Source organism: Artemia franciscana, unplaced genomic scaffold (genome assembly GCF_032884065.1).
Source record: "Artemia franciscana unplaced genomic scaffold, ASM3288406v1 PGA_scaffold_218, whole genome shotgun sequence".
Classification (NCBI taxonomy): domain Eukaryota; kingdom Metazoa; phylum Arthropoda; class Branchiopoda; order Anostraca; family Artemiidae; genus Artemia; species Artemia franciscana.
Window position 1 is genome coordinate 885217 of NW_027062647.1, and position 16673 is coordinate 901889.

Here is a 16673-nt window from a genome sequence, read left to right on the forward strand (position 1 = left end):
AGACTGTGAAAGAGCAAGCCCTCCTCGAACCTAAAAAGTCCCTTCAACAGCTAGTGTTACTTGTATCAAAAGTGCCAGAAATGATAGAAATCAAGGAATTAGAAATGAAGATAGGATTGTGAAGTTATGTTATCTTATGCACTCACTGTTCAAAATTGATATCAATGTTGAAGAAGTTTGGAATCTAGCAAATAAATTAGAATGAAAGTGCTGTCTTTTAACATCCAATCTATTCTGAAAGGGAAAAAGGATTTACTAGATTGCTATTTAGAAAAAGAAAAAATTGATGTTGGGTGCTTTCAAGAAACATAGCTACAGCCCCAGCATTCATGTAGACTTAGAAATTATGATGTAATAACAAAAGATAGAGCAGGACAGTCAAGAGGAGGAATATTGATTTGTATTAAAAAGCCTTTAATGTTTCAAAAACTAGATATTGAAGAAATTGCAAGTTCTAAAATTGAGATGGTAGCTTGCCGGGTATTCCTGGGCAAGAAGGATACAGTAGTTATTGTTAATGTATATAACCCTGATGGAAATGAACCACAAACAGGGGACATATTTAATAAAGTGAAAAAAGTGATTAAAGACAAAGAGCCTTTTATAATTACTGATGACTTTAATGCCCATTCAGATGCCTGGTGTTTATGTGGATCTCATAATCGTAGTGGTATAGGTATTCTAAATGCTCTTGATAAAAATGATGATATTGGCCTAGTGAACCCACTTGGACTCCAAACAAGAAGAAATCCAATTACAGGAGTATACTCTACCATCGATCTGGCATTCTCACCAGTAGCAATAATCAATCAACTAAATATTAGCTTAACTCCTGAACCAACTCTAACCAGTGATCATGAGCCAGTGATAATTGAATATAAAGAATCTGTACCTAGAAATCAAACCCCACCAACACACCCTACCTTTAAATTGAAGAAATTTAACTGGAATTACTTCCAGGAAGAACTTACAAATATAAGTCTCGAAGAAGAACTGGCAGCAGTAACAACTACAGAGAAGAAAATTGAGAGATTACAGGATCTACTGCTGGAAGTGGCTAAGAAGACTATCCTTTTCAAGACACTGGGCAACAAGACTAGAAATGAACCAGTATGGTGGAATGAAGTGTGCAGCCTAAGTAAAAAGAAACTCAACCAAGCTTCTAACAAATACAACAAGATTCTGACAATAGAAAATTATAGAAAGAAAATATTGGCCCAGGCAGAATTTAGAAAAACAATAAAAGAAGCTAAAGAAGAATCTTGGAAGCAATTTGTTGAGAATCTCAGCTTCAGAGATCCATTTGGAAAAGTGTACAGCTTCATTAGAAAGATGAATAGGAGAGAATTTTACCATCATCCACAGGGGCCAACAACCTTGCAAGGACAAGTGATTGCTGATAGCAAAACAAAAGCTGAAGCAGGAGCAAGTCATCTCCACCAGACAATAGGTAAGAAAGATCCATTTGAAGGAACCAGTCTATCCTCAACAACTTTCATTAAAGCAAGAAAACTTTCTATAGAACAATCAAAATCAAAATACAATAAACCCTTCTCAAAATCAGAATTTGAATTTGTCCTAAAGACACTACCAGAAACTTCACCTGGCTGTGACAACATACACCCAGTTTTCTTTAAAAGGTTGACTGATAAATGGAAGGTTATTTTACTACAACTTATCAACAAGTTGTGGCAGGAGGGCAATTTCCCTACAATTTGGAAGAATGGCATAGCTATCATGATCCCAAAACCAAATAAACCAAACAAAGTAGAAAACCATCGTTTTATAACTCTCCTTCCAGTTGGAGGTAAGATATATGAAAGACTAGTAAAGGAAAGGCTGAGATTTGCCACAGAGGAAGCTAACCTGCTGCAGGATATTCAAACAGGTTTTCGCAGGGAGAGAAATACAGTGGATAACCTGATCAGAATGCAGAGAGACATCATTCATGCACTCAATAATGGCAAAGTGATGATTGCAGTGTTCTTGGATGTTAAAGGAGCTTTTGATAATTTGGTTCACAGACAGATACTAGAAGGTTTATCTAAAGCAAAAATTGATGGAAATCTGATGAAATTTACACTGAGTTACCTGTCAGATAGGATAATTGATAGGAAAATTGTTGTGACCATAGGACAAGAAAGATCAGAAGAAATAGGGGTGGAAAGAGGTGTTCCACAAGGTAGTGTTCTTGGGCCAGACTATTATAATGTTGGAGAATTTGATATACCCCTAGAAGACAATAACTGCAAAGGAGGAACTTTGCAGATGATAATAATACTTGGACAGTCCAAAACACAGTAGAAGAAGCAGAAAAAGCAGTCCAAGAAACATTGGATCATATAGAGTTATGGTCCCTAGGAATAGATCTTGATTTTGAACCATCCAAAGCTAAAGTTATGTTGTTCACATCCAAGAGGAATATTAGACCTCCCCAACTTACTCTATTTGGAGAGGAACTGCTATTAACCAATTGTCATAAAGTCCTTGAAATACACATTGATGATAAACTTCAATTTAGCCAACATATCAAATATCTAAAAGAATCCTGTGCAAAGCGAATGAACTTGATGAAGATGCTTTCGTGTGGGAAGCATGGTGTCAACATAGTTACAGCAAGACAATTTTATATCAAATACATTAGACCTAAAATTGACTATGGGAGTTTGATATACAGCATTGCCCCAGAATCCACTCTCAGAAAACTTGATTCAATACAGAATACTGCTCTAAGATTAGCATTTGGAGCTCACCAGAGTACCCCAATTCCTTTTCTCCTGAATGAGTCTGGTGTGGAGAAACTCAACACAAGAAGGGAAAAATGCTTATAATGTACATGAACCATCTATGGAAAATATATCTCAATCACCCAGTTAAGAAACTGATAATTAAACCTGGACTGACCCACACTAGAAATCACCTTAGGAAAAGGAAGCGTCTGAATCCTTTTGAAAATTTTGAAGAACTGCTTACTCAGGAAGGTATAGAAGTACCTATTACCCAAATACTACGTTATGAAAAACCACCAAAAATTCCCCCTTGGGATTGGGTTGAGATTGACTACATGGAAAAAACAGGAAACAACCCCCTATTAATGAAACAAAAATTCCTCTCAGTATTGAATAGCAAGTATGAAGAATATGTGAAAATATACGCAGATGGGTCAAAAACAAATGGCTTAGGAGTGGGCTGCTCAGCAGTGGTTCCCGAATTCAATACAGAGATAACAAAGCCACTTAGCAAAGAATCAACTGTTTTTGAGGCAGAAATAAAAGCAATTGAAAGTGCACTAGAATGGGTAATTGAAAAAATTAGTGAAAGTTATCAAAACCAAAATAAGTTCCTCATATGCAGCGACTCAAAATCAGCCCTCCAATCCCTTAAGAATTTTCCAAATAAACCAAAGGATGAGGTCCATAAGTGTTATAGCTCTATTCTGAAGATTTGTGAGAAAGGAGTAACGATACAATTTTTGTGGTGTCCAGCCCATGTGGGGGTGGTGGGTAATGAAAGAGCAGATAAATATACCAAAAAGGCAGCACAAAAGTTGCTTCATACACCTCCTACAGAACCATATAAACAGATTAGAGAGATGGTTAAAAGTATTTACCAAAAACATTTTGAGGAAATGAGGGATGATAGTAGTAATATAAAAAATTACAGTAGATTGAAAAGAAAATATGGTTGCTTAATGTTCCGTTTTCGGTCGACCCATGTAGGCATTAAGCATAGGCTGTTTATCATTGGCAAAGCTGATAGTCCTCAGTGTGATAATTGTAGTGAGATAGAAAGTATTTTCCATTATGTTGTTGATTGTAAAGATTATGAAAATTTAAGAAAAGAAATGAGAATGTTGTGTAAAGAGGAAAATCTAGGTGAGCTTTTAGTGGGGCTTGCATTAGGAATTTTGATTGATGATGAATCTTTGAAGTATAGGATGATAGACTTGTTTATTAAGTTTATTTGTGAAAGTGGTAGAGAAAAAGATTTTATCTGATTTTGATAATATTGTAAATGCTGTATTGACAGTGATGTAATAGGGATTGATTTGTATGTGGACTCTATTTGACTGAGTGTTTTACTAATGATCTAGGCACTTGATGAGTGATTAAAAAAAAAAAAAAAAAAAAAAAACTGCTATAAAAGAAAGATTATTTGCTCTTTTTAGTTTGAAGCTGAGATGAAATAATAATTGCTGCATTGAAAGTAGCTGTAGCTAATGGTTAAGTGCCAAGAAGAAAGGAAATTAGTCATATTGAAAGAAGTCTCAACTGGCATTGCCGTCAAGAGGAGACTCAAATCTCTCAGATCAGGTTTGATTTTATTTTGCTACCCTACATCACGTTTTATCTGATCATTCATGAAATTTAAAAAGAAAAAAAATGATGGTCTACATAAAGAAAGTATGGCAGATCATAAGATCAGAAAGCACCCATCAAAAAGCGTAGGTTAAGGGGTGTTGACCCTACCCAGAACTTCCGCAACAGAGGGTCATAAAAAAAGAAATTTAAGATACTTTAATAGTCAAGTTTAAAGTAAATTAGATCCTCTACCCAAAAATATTTACCTAATTTGTTTAAAGGTAAACATGACAATAAGAAACTAACAGCCAGTGCGGTAGGCTACCGTAAAATTGATTGAGTGCCACGTAAGAGCAGACTATGACCCCGTTCCAGGGGACCTGCATAAAGAAAAGTTTCCAAAACCTATTTTAAAACTTAAGAATTTGCCAATTATAGTGGTCGCTCTCAGATTGTTGAACCAAAAAGAAATAAATAAAAACAAAAATTGCCAATTTGCTACTTTGAAATTTGTTAAGTGTAGGCGCATATGCCAACTGCCGTCTTGACAGATTAATATCAGCATAAGAATTTCAACACCTCCTCATGACTAATACCAAACTTCTGAGGGCACTATTGCCAAATGTAGTACTTTAAAAGCACACCGGAAATAGGCGGCACATAAAAGGTTCAATTTGAAAAAAAAACTAGATTATATGATAATAAGACAGAATCTATTATGTATCAACTATGTGGAAATTATGCTAGAGTATTCCTCTTCTAAAGAAACTAAAAGAGAAAAAAATTCTTCTATAAAATTATTACTATAGTTCATGTCAAAGCGCTTTTACATTGCCTATTGATTAGTTGATTAAAGTTTGCTAGAAGAATTGTCCGCTGTCGTAGTAAAAAGAAAAGAAAAGGAAGTCCGTCTGGTATATTGAAGGAAGAATACAAAAGACACTAGAATTTAATCACAAAAAAATTGTACCGGCATTAAATCAAGGGCACGTATTAAATAAGAATTTAGTGAAACAGATAAGAATGAAGATATAATTCTGTTTTTATGGCACTTGGTATTAACCAAGTGACATATAGCAGTCGCCAATTCTGTCGGTTTGTCTGTCGGTCTGTCGGTCCCGGTTTTGCTACTTTAGGCACTTCCAGGTAAGCTAGGACGATGAAATTTGGCAAGCGTATCAGGGACCGGACCAGATTAAATTAGAAATAGTCGTTTTTCCGATTTGATCATCTGGGGGGGAGTGGGGGGCCCGGTTAATTCGCAAAAAATAGAAAAAATGAAGTATTTTTAACTTATCAGCGGGTTATTGGATCTTAATGACATTTGATGATTGGAATGATATTGTGTCTCAGAGCTCTTATTTTAAATCCCGACCGGATCTGATGACATTGGGGGAGTTGGAGGGGGAAAACCTAAAGTCCCGGTTTTGCTACTTTAGGCACTTCCACGTAAGCTAGGACGATGAAATTTGGCAAGCATATCAGGGACCGGACCAGATTAAATTAGAAATAATCTTTTTCCCGATTTGACCATCTGGGGGGGGGGGAGAGGGGGCCGGTTAATTCGGAAAAACTAGAAAAAATGACGTATTTTTAACTTATGAGCGGGTGATTGGATCTTAATGAAATTTGATGTTTGGAATGATATTGTGTCTCAGAGCTCTTATTTTAAATCCCGACTGGGTCTGATGACATTGGGGGGAGTTGGAGGGGGGAAACCTAAAATCTTGGAAAACACTTAGAGTAGAGGGATCGGGATGAAACTTGATGGGAAAAATAAGCGCAAGTCCCAGATACATGATTGAAATAATCGGAACTGATTTGCTCTCTTTGGGGTAGTTGGGGGGGGGGGAGTAATTCTTAAAAATTAGAAAAATGAGGTATTTTCAACTTATGAACGGGTGATCGGATCTCAATGAAATTTGATTTTTAGAAGGATATCGTGTCTTAGAGCTCTTATTTTAAATCCCGACCGAATCTGGTGATGGGGGCGGGGAGTTGGGAGGGGGAAACTAAAACTTGGAAAACACTTAGAGTGGAGGGATCGGGATGAAACATGGTGGGAAAAATATACACAAGTCCTAGATAGATGATTGACATAAACGGAACGGATCCGCTCTCTTTTGGGTAGTTGGGGGGGGGGTATTTCTGAAAAAATGAAAAAATGAGGTATTTTTAACTTACGAACGGGTGATCGGATCTCAATGAAATTTGATATTTAGAAGGATATCGTGGCTCAGAGCTCTTATTTTAAACTCGACCGGATCTGGTGACATTGGGGGGGGGGGGGGAGATGGGAGGGAGAAACCTAAAAATCGGAAAACACTTAGAGTGGAGGGATCGGGATGAAACTTGGTGGAAAAAAAACACGAGTCCTAGATACATGATTGACATAACCAGAACGGATCCGCTCTCTTTGGGGTAGTTGGGGGGGGGGGGGGGTTAATTCTGAAAAATTAGAAAAAATGAGGTATTTTTAACTTACGAACGGGTGATTGGATCTCCATGAAATTTGATTTTTAGAAGGATATCGTGTCTAAAGCTCTTATTTTAAATCCTGACCGGATCTGGTGACATTGGGGGAAGTTTGGGGTGGGGAGACCTAAAATGATGGGAAACGCTTAGATTGGAGGGATTGGGATGAAACTTGGTTGGAAAAATAAGCAGAAGTCTTGCATACGTGATTTACATAATTGGAACGGATCCGCTCAATTGCGGAGGGGGGGGGGGTAATTCTGAAAAATAAGAAAAATGACGTATTTTTAACTTACGAAGGAGTGATCGGATCTTCATGAAACCTCATATTTAGAAGGACCTCGTAACTCCGATATCTTATGTTAAATCTCAACCGGATCAAGCGTAATTGGGGGGGGGGGGCAGTTGGGGGACCGGAAATCTTAGAAAATACTTAAAGCGGTGAGATCAGGATGAAACTGGATGGGAAGAATAAAAACCTGTCTAAGATAAGTGACTGGCATAACTGGACCGGATCTGCTCTCTTTGGTGGAATTGGGTGGGGGGGGGGGGGTAATTTTGAAAATTGAGGTATTTGTAACTTACGAAAGGGTGACCAGATCTTAATGAAATTTGATATTTAGAAGGATCTTGTGCTGTAAGTTCTAATTTCAAATTCCGACCAGATCCTGTGACATTCGGGGGAGTTGGAGGGGGAAACTGGAATTCTTGGAAAACATGAAAATTGGAGTATTTATATCTTACGAATAGATGATCGGATCGTAATGAAATTTGATTTTTAGAAGGAATTCATGTCTCAGAGCTCTTATTTCAAATCCCGACCAGATCTTTTGACATTGTGGGGATTTGGAGGGGGAAATCTTGGAAAAACACTTGGAGTGTAGGAATCGGGATGAAGCTTGGTGGATAGAATAAACAAATGTCATTGATACGTGATTGACAGAATCGTACTGGATTCGCTCTCTTTGGGGAGTTGGGGGGAGGGGTTCAGTGATTTGGCGAGTTCGGTGCTTCTGGACGTGCTAGGGCGATGAAAATTGGTAGGCGTGTCAGGGAGCTGCACAATTTGACTTGATAAAGTCGTTTTCCCAGATTCGACCATCTGGGGGGCAAAAGGGAGAGGAAAAATTAGAAAAAATTAGGTATTTATAACTTACGAGTGGGTGATCGGATCTTAATGAATTTTGATATTTAGAAGGACTTTGTGACTCAGAGCTCTTATTTTAAATCTTTACCGGCATTAAGCCTCTTATTTTCCTTTTTAAATCAATCTATTGATTCATAGAATTTTGTTAGAGCTCATACCATATGATCTCTTGGCTCTTAGCTCTTCTCGCTTCGTCACAAGTGCCATATGAGCTCTTAGCTCTTGTTATTGTTGGATATGCTCCAATAGATTATCATTACCTTAAATACAGCAAATATCCTCTAAAAATCGAAAGTGAAATTTGCAAGTGATAATTTAACCATGAAAAATTCAAAGCTGTGGGATATTATACTTTTTTACTATTTTAATATATAGATTACTGCCTAGCGTAAGTAAAAAACTTGAAGGCCTATAGATATTTTTTAGAAATAACAAGATAGAAAAATAGGCGAAAACTCAACATATAATATATAAATATATGTATATTGAACCTGGAGCCCGGCGGCGCTTCGGGGCCCCGGTAATCGGCACGTGGCAGACTTCTACCTATATGGATTTTCATTGTCACTTTTTTTTAACCATAGACAATTTGAAACAATTTGATGTCTTTTCATATTGTGGTTAATTCAAAGATATTTGGTAATTAAAGCAAGTCTGATTAAGCTTCAAACTTTTGCTTCTTTTTTTTAAGGTTTATGAATTGTTGTAATCCCTTGTTAAAATATATACACATATTTTTGCAATTACCAGCCACCGGGCCCTGGCACTTGGCACGCGGCAGGATTTTATATATGAATTCTCATTGTCGTTGTTCTTCTAACCGCAAACAATTTACTGTCTTTTCATATCGTGGTCTTCTCAAAGATATCTGATTGATAAAGCAAGTCCGATTAAGCTTCAAACTTTTTTTTTCCTTTCTTAAAGTTTTTGAGTTGTTGAAGTCCCTTGTTAAAAAATAGACAAATTTTTTTGCACTTGCCAGCCGCCGGGCCATTTGTCTTTTCATACTAGAGTCTTTCCAAAGATATTTGATTATTAAAGCAAGTCCGATTTCTGACAACGATATCTACAAACTTTTATCTATATCTACAAATATCTACAAGATATCTACAAACAAAGCTTCAAACTTTTGGTCTTCTTTTTTAAGATTTTGAATTGTTGCAATCCCATGTTAAAAAAATTACGAATATTTTTGCAACCACAAGTTTTTTGCTCTTTACGCAATTTAATGTCATTTCATGCTAAAGTTTTTTCTAAAAATATTTGTTTATTGAAGCTAGTCCGATTCCCAACAACGATAAGCACTAAGCTTGAAACTTTTGGTTTTCTTTTTTAAAGTTTTTTGTCAAAATAGAGAATAATCATTTAGAATAATTGTAAATTTGCAGTTATTTTAATCATTTGAATGGAAACATTAAAATTATTGCTCAGGCACCGTAAACATTTTTGCAGCTTACATAATAACTAGCGATTCTGAACTGAATTTTAAAACTAAAAAAAAAAATCCTTTTTTCCGTGTTATTTTGTTTTTGAAATTCCACTGGTGGGTCATTTCCACAGGGACAAGTAGCAAGTCTGTGACCCAACCGTGATGCAACGGGGATCATTCCCTTGATCCAGAATTGCTAAACAGAGCAAATTGTGTCATCTTCGGTTTTTTATATGGTTTAATGCTTCATAAATACTGTAGTCACCGTTATTATATATTCAACAATTACACATGTCGACAAACGTGTGAGATGAGTTTTGCAGGTAAAGCCTCAGTAAGCTTAATTGTATTTAATCATTTAATCAACGAACGTTGCTGCCTTTGTATTTCTACAGATAAAATATAATGTTGTTGCATTTATAATTCAGACCAAATTTAAAGCACAATTGAACAAAAATTGAAAAACGGTCATAAAAGAACAACATTAAATGATGAGGATCCTTCAGAGCAATTGATGGTCCGCAAGACGTCGAAATGACTTTACACCGATAGGTCATTTTTACAGGAACAGGTGGCAAGTCTGTGACCCAGCCTTGCTCCGGCGGAGATCGATCCCTGGGCTACATACTGCCAGGCAGAGTATTATCCACTGCAAAACCACAGGATTAAGAATTCGAATTAAAAAAAAAAACAAAACAAACATAAAAGACAGGAATTCGATCAAACCTGAAATGAGGGATGAAACACGAGCCGGAAGTTCCCGCTGAGTATGGGCCACATTCTAATTCTATAGTATTTATGGAAATAACCTGGCTGATTTTTTTTCCTCAATTCATGTGAAATTTTATCTTGCCCCCCCCCCCCCAAAAAAAAGAATTTTATTAAAGAAACATTAACCATAAACAAACAGTAATTATACTTGCCAGTTTCACCGCGGGCCATTCTCCACGCCAACGAGCCACTGGTTCTTCCTTGTTTCTCGTCATCCCCAGGCTTCTTTTCAAACATATTTCAACGAGTTCTCTTACTCTTCTATCTAAAACTAAACTCTTTTTTTCCCACTCATAAGTGTTAAGTCTTTCATGAGTAATGTTTAATAAGCATTTAATTAGTGAGGCTTCACTAATCCGTGTTCTTCTTGATCTGAGCAAACCATGGTTGCTGGAATAGCGCCAAGTAACATCTTGCACTTCGTCTTTCGAAAAAGCAAAAATATAATTCAGACTTTTTCCCCATCCAATTTCATACATCAAAGGTGTATCAATAACACCTTCACAAGGATCGCAGTGAAGCCATCTTTGTTCTTTTTCAGAATACACTTCTGTCCACACATGATCTGTAAAGTCGTATACATAGCGGGTTTCATATCCGAGAGCTCTACACATTAAAGTAAAACAGTTGGCCCATTCTCCACATCGTCCAGTTCGGGTTTCTAATAATTTTTCTGGATGGTTATAGCGTGGGAATCGAAACTGAGCTCCACATCTACACGAATAGCCTGGAATAAAACTAAGCTAAAAAAAAAATTGTAGTTTATGAAATACCGTATGGTAAATCATTTAATTTCAAAGGAACAGAATTTACAACACACAGGAGTAAAGGCCAGAAGGTAAAATCTATTTGCTACAAAAGGTTTGTATTTAGCCCAGTGTGACAGTTTATTTTACACACCGCAACAAAACAATAAAATCAAAAGTGTTTCAACAGCACGAGCGTCATTTTAAAACAGTTCGTGGTAACGAACTGTAGTAAGGAGCGATCCGGCTCAATAGTAAACGAAACTCTAAAAACCGGAAATTTGATGCTAAAATATACATCAAAAGAATCAGATTTTCATGCTGATTTTAAATATATAAGTTTAATCAAATTTAGTCTTTGTCATCAAAAGTTACGAGCCTGAAAAAATCACACTATCGCATTCGGCGTATCAGAGAACCCTATAGCAAAATTTTCAAGCTCCGATCTACAAAAATGTGGATTTTCGTATTTTTTGCCAGAAGACAAATCACGGGTGTGTGTTTATTTGTTGTTATTTTTTTATTTTTTTTTTCCAGGGGTCATCGTATCGACCAAGTGGTCCTAGAATGTCGCAAGAGGGCTCATTCTAACGGAAATGAAAAGTTCTATTGCCCTTTTTAAGTGACCAAAAAAATTGGAGGGCACCTAGGCCCCCTCCCACGCTCATTTTTTCTCTAAGGTCAACAGATCAAAATTTTGAGATAGCCTTTTTGTTCCGCATAGTCAAAAACCATAATAACTATGTCTTTGTGAATGACTTACTCCCCCACAGTTCCTGGGGGAGGGGCTGCAAGTTACAAACTTCGACCAGTCTTTACATATAATAATGGTTATTGGGAAGTGTACAGTCGTTTTCAGGGGATTTTGTTTTGGTTTGAGGGGGGGGGGTTGAGGGGAGGGGGCTATTTGGGAGGATATTTCTTTAGAGAAATATGTCATGGGGGAACAGAAATTCAATGAAAAGGGCGCAGGATTTTCTAAAATTACTATAAAAAAAAACAATGAAAAAATAAACATGGAAATTTTTTTTTTCAATTGAAAGTAAAGAGTAGCATTGAAACTTAAAACGAACAGAGATTATTAAGCATATGAGGGGTTCTAAAAATACTTTAGCATAAAGAGTGAGGTATTTAGGAGGGGATAAATACCTCACTCTTTATGCTATAGTATTTTTAGTAATTTCAACTACTTACTCTATGGCCTTTCTGATTCAGGGGTCATTCTTAAAGAATTGGGACAAAACTTACGATTTAGTGTAAAGAACGAGGTTTTAACGAGGGTACAAATCCCCTCATATACATAATAAAAATTAAAGAATATAAAAGTTTGTTACGTAAGTTACTTCTTAAGCTACGTATATTTTTTACTAAAAAAAAATCGTTATAAATTAGAATTTATAGTTGCTTTTTTATGTAACCGAAAAATTGCATGGCAACTAGGGCTCCTTCCCCATCCCTTATTTCTCAAAATCGTCTGATCAAAACTAAGAGAAAGCCATTTGGCCAAAAAAGGAATTAATATGCAAATTTCATTTTAATAATTTATGTGTGGAGAGCCAAAATCAAACATGCATTAATTCAAAAACGTTCAGAAATTACATAAAAAAACTAGTTTTTTTAACTGAAAGTAAGGAGCAACATTAAAACTTAAAACGAACAGAAATTACTCCGTATATGAAATGGGTTGTCCCCTCCGCAATTCCTCGCTCTTTACGCTAAAGTTTGACTCTTCGCCACAATTCTGCTTTTTAAAACAATTAAAAGCTTTAGCGTAAAGAGCAAGGAATTGCGGAGGGGACAACCCATTTCATATACGGAGTAATTTCTGTTCGTTTTAAGTTTTAATGTCGCTCCTTACTTTCAGTTAAAAAAACTAGTTTTTTTTATGTAAATAAGTCCTAAGAACGACTCCTGAAACACAACGGCCATTGAACTTGAATAAGGAGGTTGTTAAATTACAAAAAAAGAAGCGGGAGGGTCTAGGCATTATGGGCGGGGCATCCTCCCTCATATACAAAATAATATATATTTCAAGTGTTGAAGTTACTCCTTATTTTTGGTTGTGAAAACTTGTTTTTTTTTTCCATTTAAAAGTGAGAAAGATCTAACACTTCGTGTCGAAGTATTAGGCATAGTTAAGTGTAGTGATTGATTGGCTGAGGTTCCAATTAACACCATCAAAAAAGTAGATGAAAAAAACTCAGTCAAAATATTTTTGGATTTTTGTCAGATAAAACTAATGTCGTGTTTGAGGCCAAGATATCTGTTTCAATTAGGAAAACCATGGTGCCACAAATCTTGAAAATGAAATGCTCATTCCATCTTACTTTTATATGATCATACTTTGGATGCTTGTCACTTCCCAAGACTTTAGAAGACTAGGTGTGATATATTTATGCCCACTTTTCAAGAGGCGTTTCCACGCGAGACAAATAAGGTGAAATTCAGGAGTTCGATGCAGAGCGCAACGAATTTTAGCAGCAGGACAGACACGTTAGTTACCCGTTCAAGCCTGCGTAATAAGAACTATCGAACAATGGCTTGATCATTTTCAGTATTAAATTTTAAAAAAGACAAGTTTTTTCAGCTGAAAGTAAGGAGCAACATTACAACTTAAAACGAACAGAAATTATTCTGTTTATGAGCAGCTGCCTTCTCCTCAATACCCGCTCTTCACGCTTTAATTTTTGACAGGTAGTTGTTCTAATTAAACAGTCCCTGCATTTCACGATTCATTCTTTAAGATTAAAGGTGTAAGACAAAAGGTTCTTTAAGACTTCTTTAGATTTCTTTAAGACAAAAGGTGTAACTTTAGCGTAAAGAGCGTGGTATTGATGAGGAGGAAGCCCCCCTCATATACGGAATGATTTCTATACTTTTTAAGTTATAATATTACTCCTTGTTTTCAGTTGAAAACAATTGTCTTTTTAATTTAATTTCTGATCGTTTTTCGAATAATGCCAAAACCCTGCTCTCCTCTATGTAAATTCCTCCGTGGAAAGCTTCCCCACGTAAAATACTCCACCGTGAAATTCCATCATCGCCGCGAATTCCCCCAGAAAGTTCATTAACCAAGATTCCACCTGAAAAAATCTCCTTAGCAAACTCTCCTTCAAAAAAAAAATGTCATAAAAAATGTTTTTTTTTTATTTAATTTCTGACCGTTTTTCAATTTATACCGAGAATCCTCATTATGTGAAAATTTTTTCCCAGACCCCCCTATTCAATAGAAAGTTTTTCCCGCGTAAAACTTACGATGAGAATTATTCCTGGTGATATTTCCACATGGATAACTTTTTTGGGGAAAATTTGTATATTTATTCTGGTTGATTTCCACCCTGTAAATTTTACCAAAAGCTTACCTTAGGAAATTTCCCTCCAAACAGAAAATTCTCATCGTAGTAATTACCCCTCCCCCAGAGAAAGTCCCCAAAACGAAAAACATATGTATAGTTCACTATAACCAATACTATATGTAAACAATGGGCAAAGTTCATTTCCTCCGGGTTCAAGTTCATTTCCTCCAAAGTTCAAGCTTGCAGCCCTTTCCTCCGGGGCAGTGAGGGGGGGATCATACTGAAAGAAATAGTTATTAAATCTTTCGACTATGCTGAACAAAATGGTTGTCTCAAAATTTTAGTCGAAGCTTAGGAAAAAGGGGCGTGGGGCGGAGGTTAGCAGCCCTCCAGTATTTTTGTTAACTTAAAAAGGCAACTAGAACTTTATATTTCCGATCAAATGGGCCCTCTCCTTATTTTATAGGATCACTGGTTCAATACGATCACCCCTGTAAAAACGAAAAAAAAAACTCGCACCCATAAACTTTCTTCTGAAAAAAAACAAAATTCCACATTTTTGTACATAGAAGCCTAAAACCTCTATAGTGGTATTCTCTGATATGCTGAATCTGTTGGTGGGATTTTCATTAGAATCACTTGATGTTTGGGGGTGTTTCCTCCTTTTCCCAAAAACGGACAAATTTTCTCAGGCTCGTAACTTTTGCTGGATAACATTAAACTTGATGAATTTTATATATTTTGAATATGCATAAAAATTTGATTCTTCTGTTGTCTATTGTTATCAAGAATCTGTTTCTTAGATCTGTTTCTTGTCGGTAACTACTGAGCCACATTGCTTCTTACTTATAGGTTATAACCACAAGCTGTTTAATTTCATGGAAACCACACTTGATGAGCAAACTGCAACAAATACCCTTATTTTGTCGATATTACAAAGCAATTTCACAGCAAGAAAAAAAGCCATACCATGACTTAATGAACTACTCTCTTGCCCCCCCCCCCCCAAAGATTCAATACAGTTTTTCAATCCGAGCTCCAGCTTCTTCACTGCCTAAGGGCAACTGTCAGTAAGTGGATGATGTTACATCTAATTTTCTTGGGACTGGACTATTTTCCTAGTGTCGGTTCCTTTACTCTAATGAATCCTTACCATTCAGTATCTGCCTTTAAACCCGACAAATGTGAGTATAGCTGCAATCAATCAAACAGTTCGTGGTAACGAACTGTAGTAAGGAGTGATCCGGCTCAATAGTAACCGAAACTCTAAAAAACGGATATTTGAAATCAATAGTAACATCAAAAGAATCAAATTTTAATGCTGATTTTAAATATATATGTTCCATCAAGTTTAGTCTTCCATCCCGTCAAAGATTACGAGCCTGAGAAAATTGGCTTTATTTTAGAAAATAGGGGGAAACACCCGCTAAAAGTCATAAAATCTTAACAAAAATCACACCATCAGATTGAACGTATCCGATAAACCTACTGTAGAAGTTTCAAGCTCCTATCTACAAAAATGTGGAATTTCGTATTTTTTGCCAGAAGACAGATCACGGATGCGTGTTTCTATGTTTTTTTTTTTTTTTCCAGGGGTCACCGTATCGACCCAGTGGTCCTAAAATGTCGCAACAGAGCTCATTCTAACGGAAATTAGAAGTTCTAGTGCCCTTTTTAAGTGACCAGAAAATCGGAGGGCACCTAGGTCCCCTCCCACGATCATTTTTTTCCCAAAGTTGCTGGATCAAAATTTTGAGATTGTCATTCCGTTCAGCATAGTAGAAAAACCTAATAACTATATCTTTGGGGACGACTTCATCCCCCACAGTCCCCGGGGGAGGGGCTGCAAGTTACATACTTTGATCATTGTTTACATATAGTAATGGTTATTGCGAAGCGTACAGCCGTTTTCAGGGGGACTTTTTCGCGTTAGGGTGGGTCGGAGGAGGGAGTTACGTGGGAGGATCTTTCAATGGAGGAATTTATCATAAGGGAAGAAAATTTACATGAAGCGGGTGCAGGATTTTCTAGCATTATTAAAAAGAAAACAATGAGAAAAAAATTGAAAAATTGGTTTTTTTTTCAACTGGAAGTAAGGAGCAGCATTAAAACTTAAAACGAACATAAAATATTATGCATATAAGGGGGTTCGTCTCCTCCGTAATACCTTGCTCTTTACGCTAAAGTATTTTTAGTAATTTTAACTATTTATTCTACAGCCTTTGTGATTCAAGGGTCATTTTTAAAGAATTAGGATGAAATTCAAGCTTTAGTGTAAAGAGCAAGGTATTGACGAGGGGGCGAACCCCCTCATATACGTAATGAAACTATGCAAATATAGAAGTTCGTTACGTTAGTTAATGCCCCTGGGTATAACTTGCAATGCCTGCCTCCAGGCCCTGGGGGGTTTTAGTGACACTGTAGTTCTTGTTATATGATGTTTGAACTATTTCCAACAAAATGACTATCTCTTAATTTTTATCTGATGTATTTGGATAAAAAGTGCGT

General features: G+C 36.4%; 1 protein-coding gene across 3 annotated transcripts in view; it reads right to left on the bottom strand.

Moving 5' to 3' along the window:
* LOC136041412 (peptide-N(4)-(N-acetyl-beta-glucosaminyl)asparagine amidase-like) overlaps nt 1-16673 on the bottom strand; it is a 44525-nt gene that overhangs the window by 15721 nt on the left and 12131 nt on the right. For all 3 annotated transcript variants that reach the window (XM_065726066.1, XM_065726068.1, XM_065726067.1), the window contains exon 3: nt 10272-10850. In XM_065726066.1, the coding sequence (XP_065582138.1) occupies nt 10272-10850 (579 nt within the window). The remainder of the gene's footprint in view (nt 1-10271; nt 10851-16673) is intronic.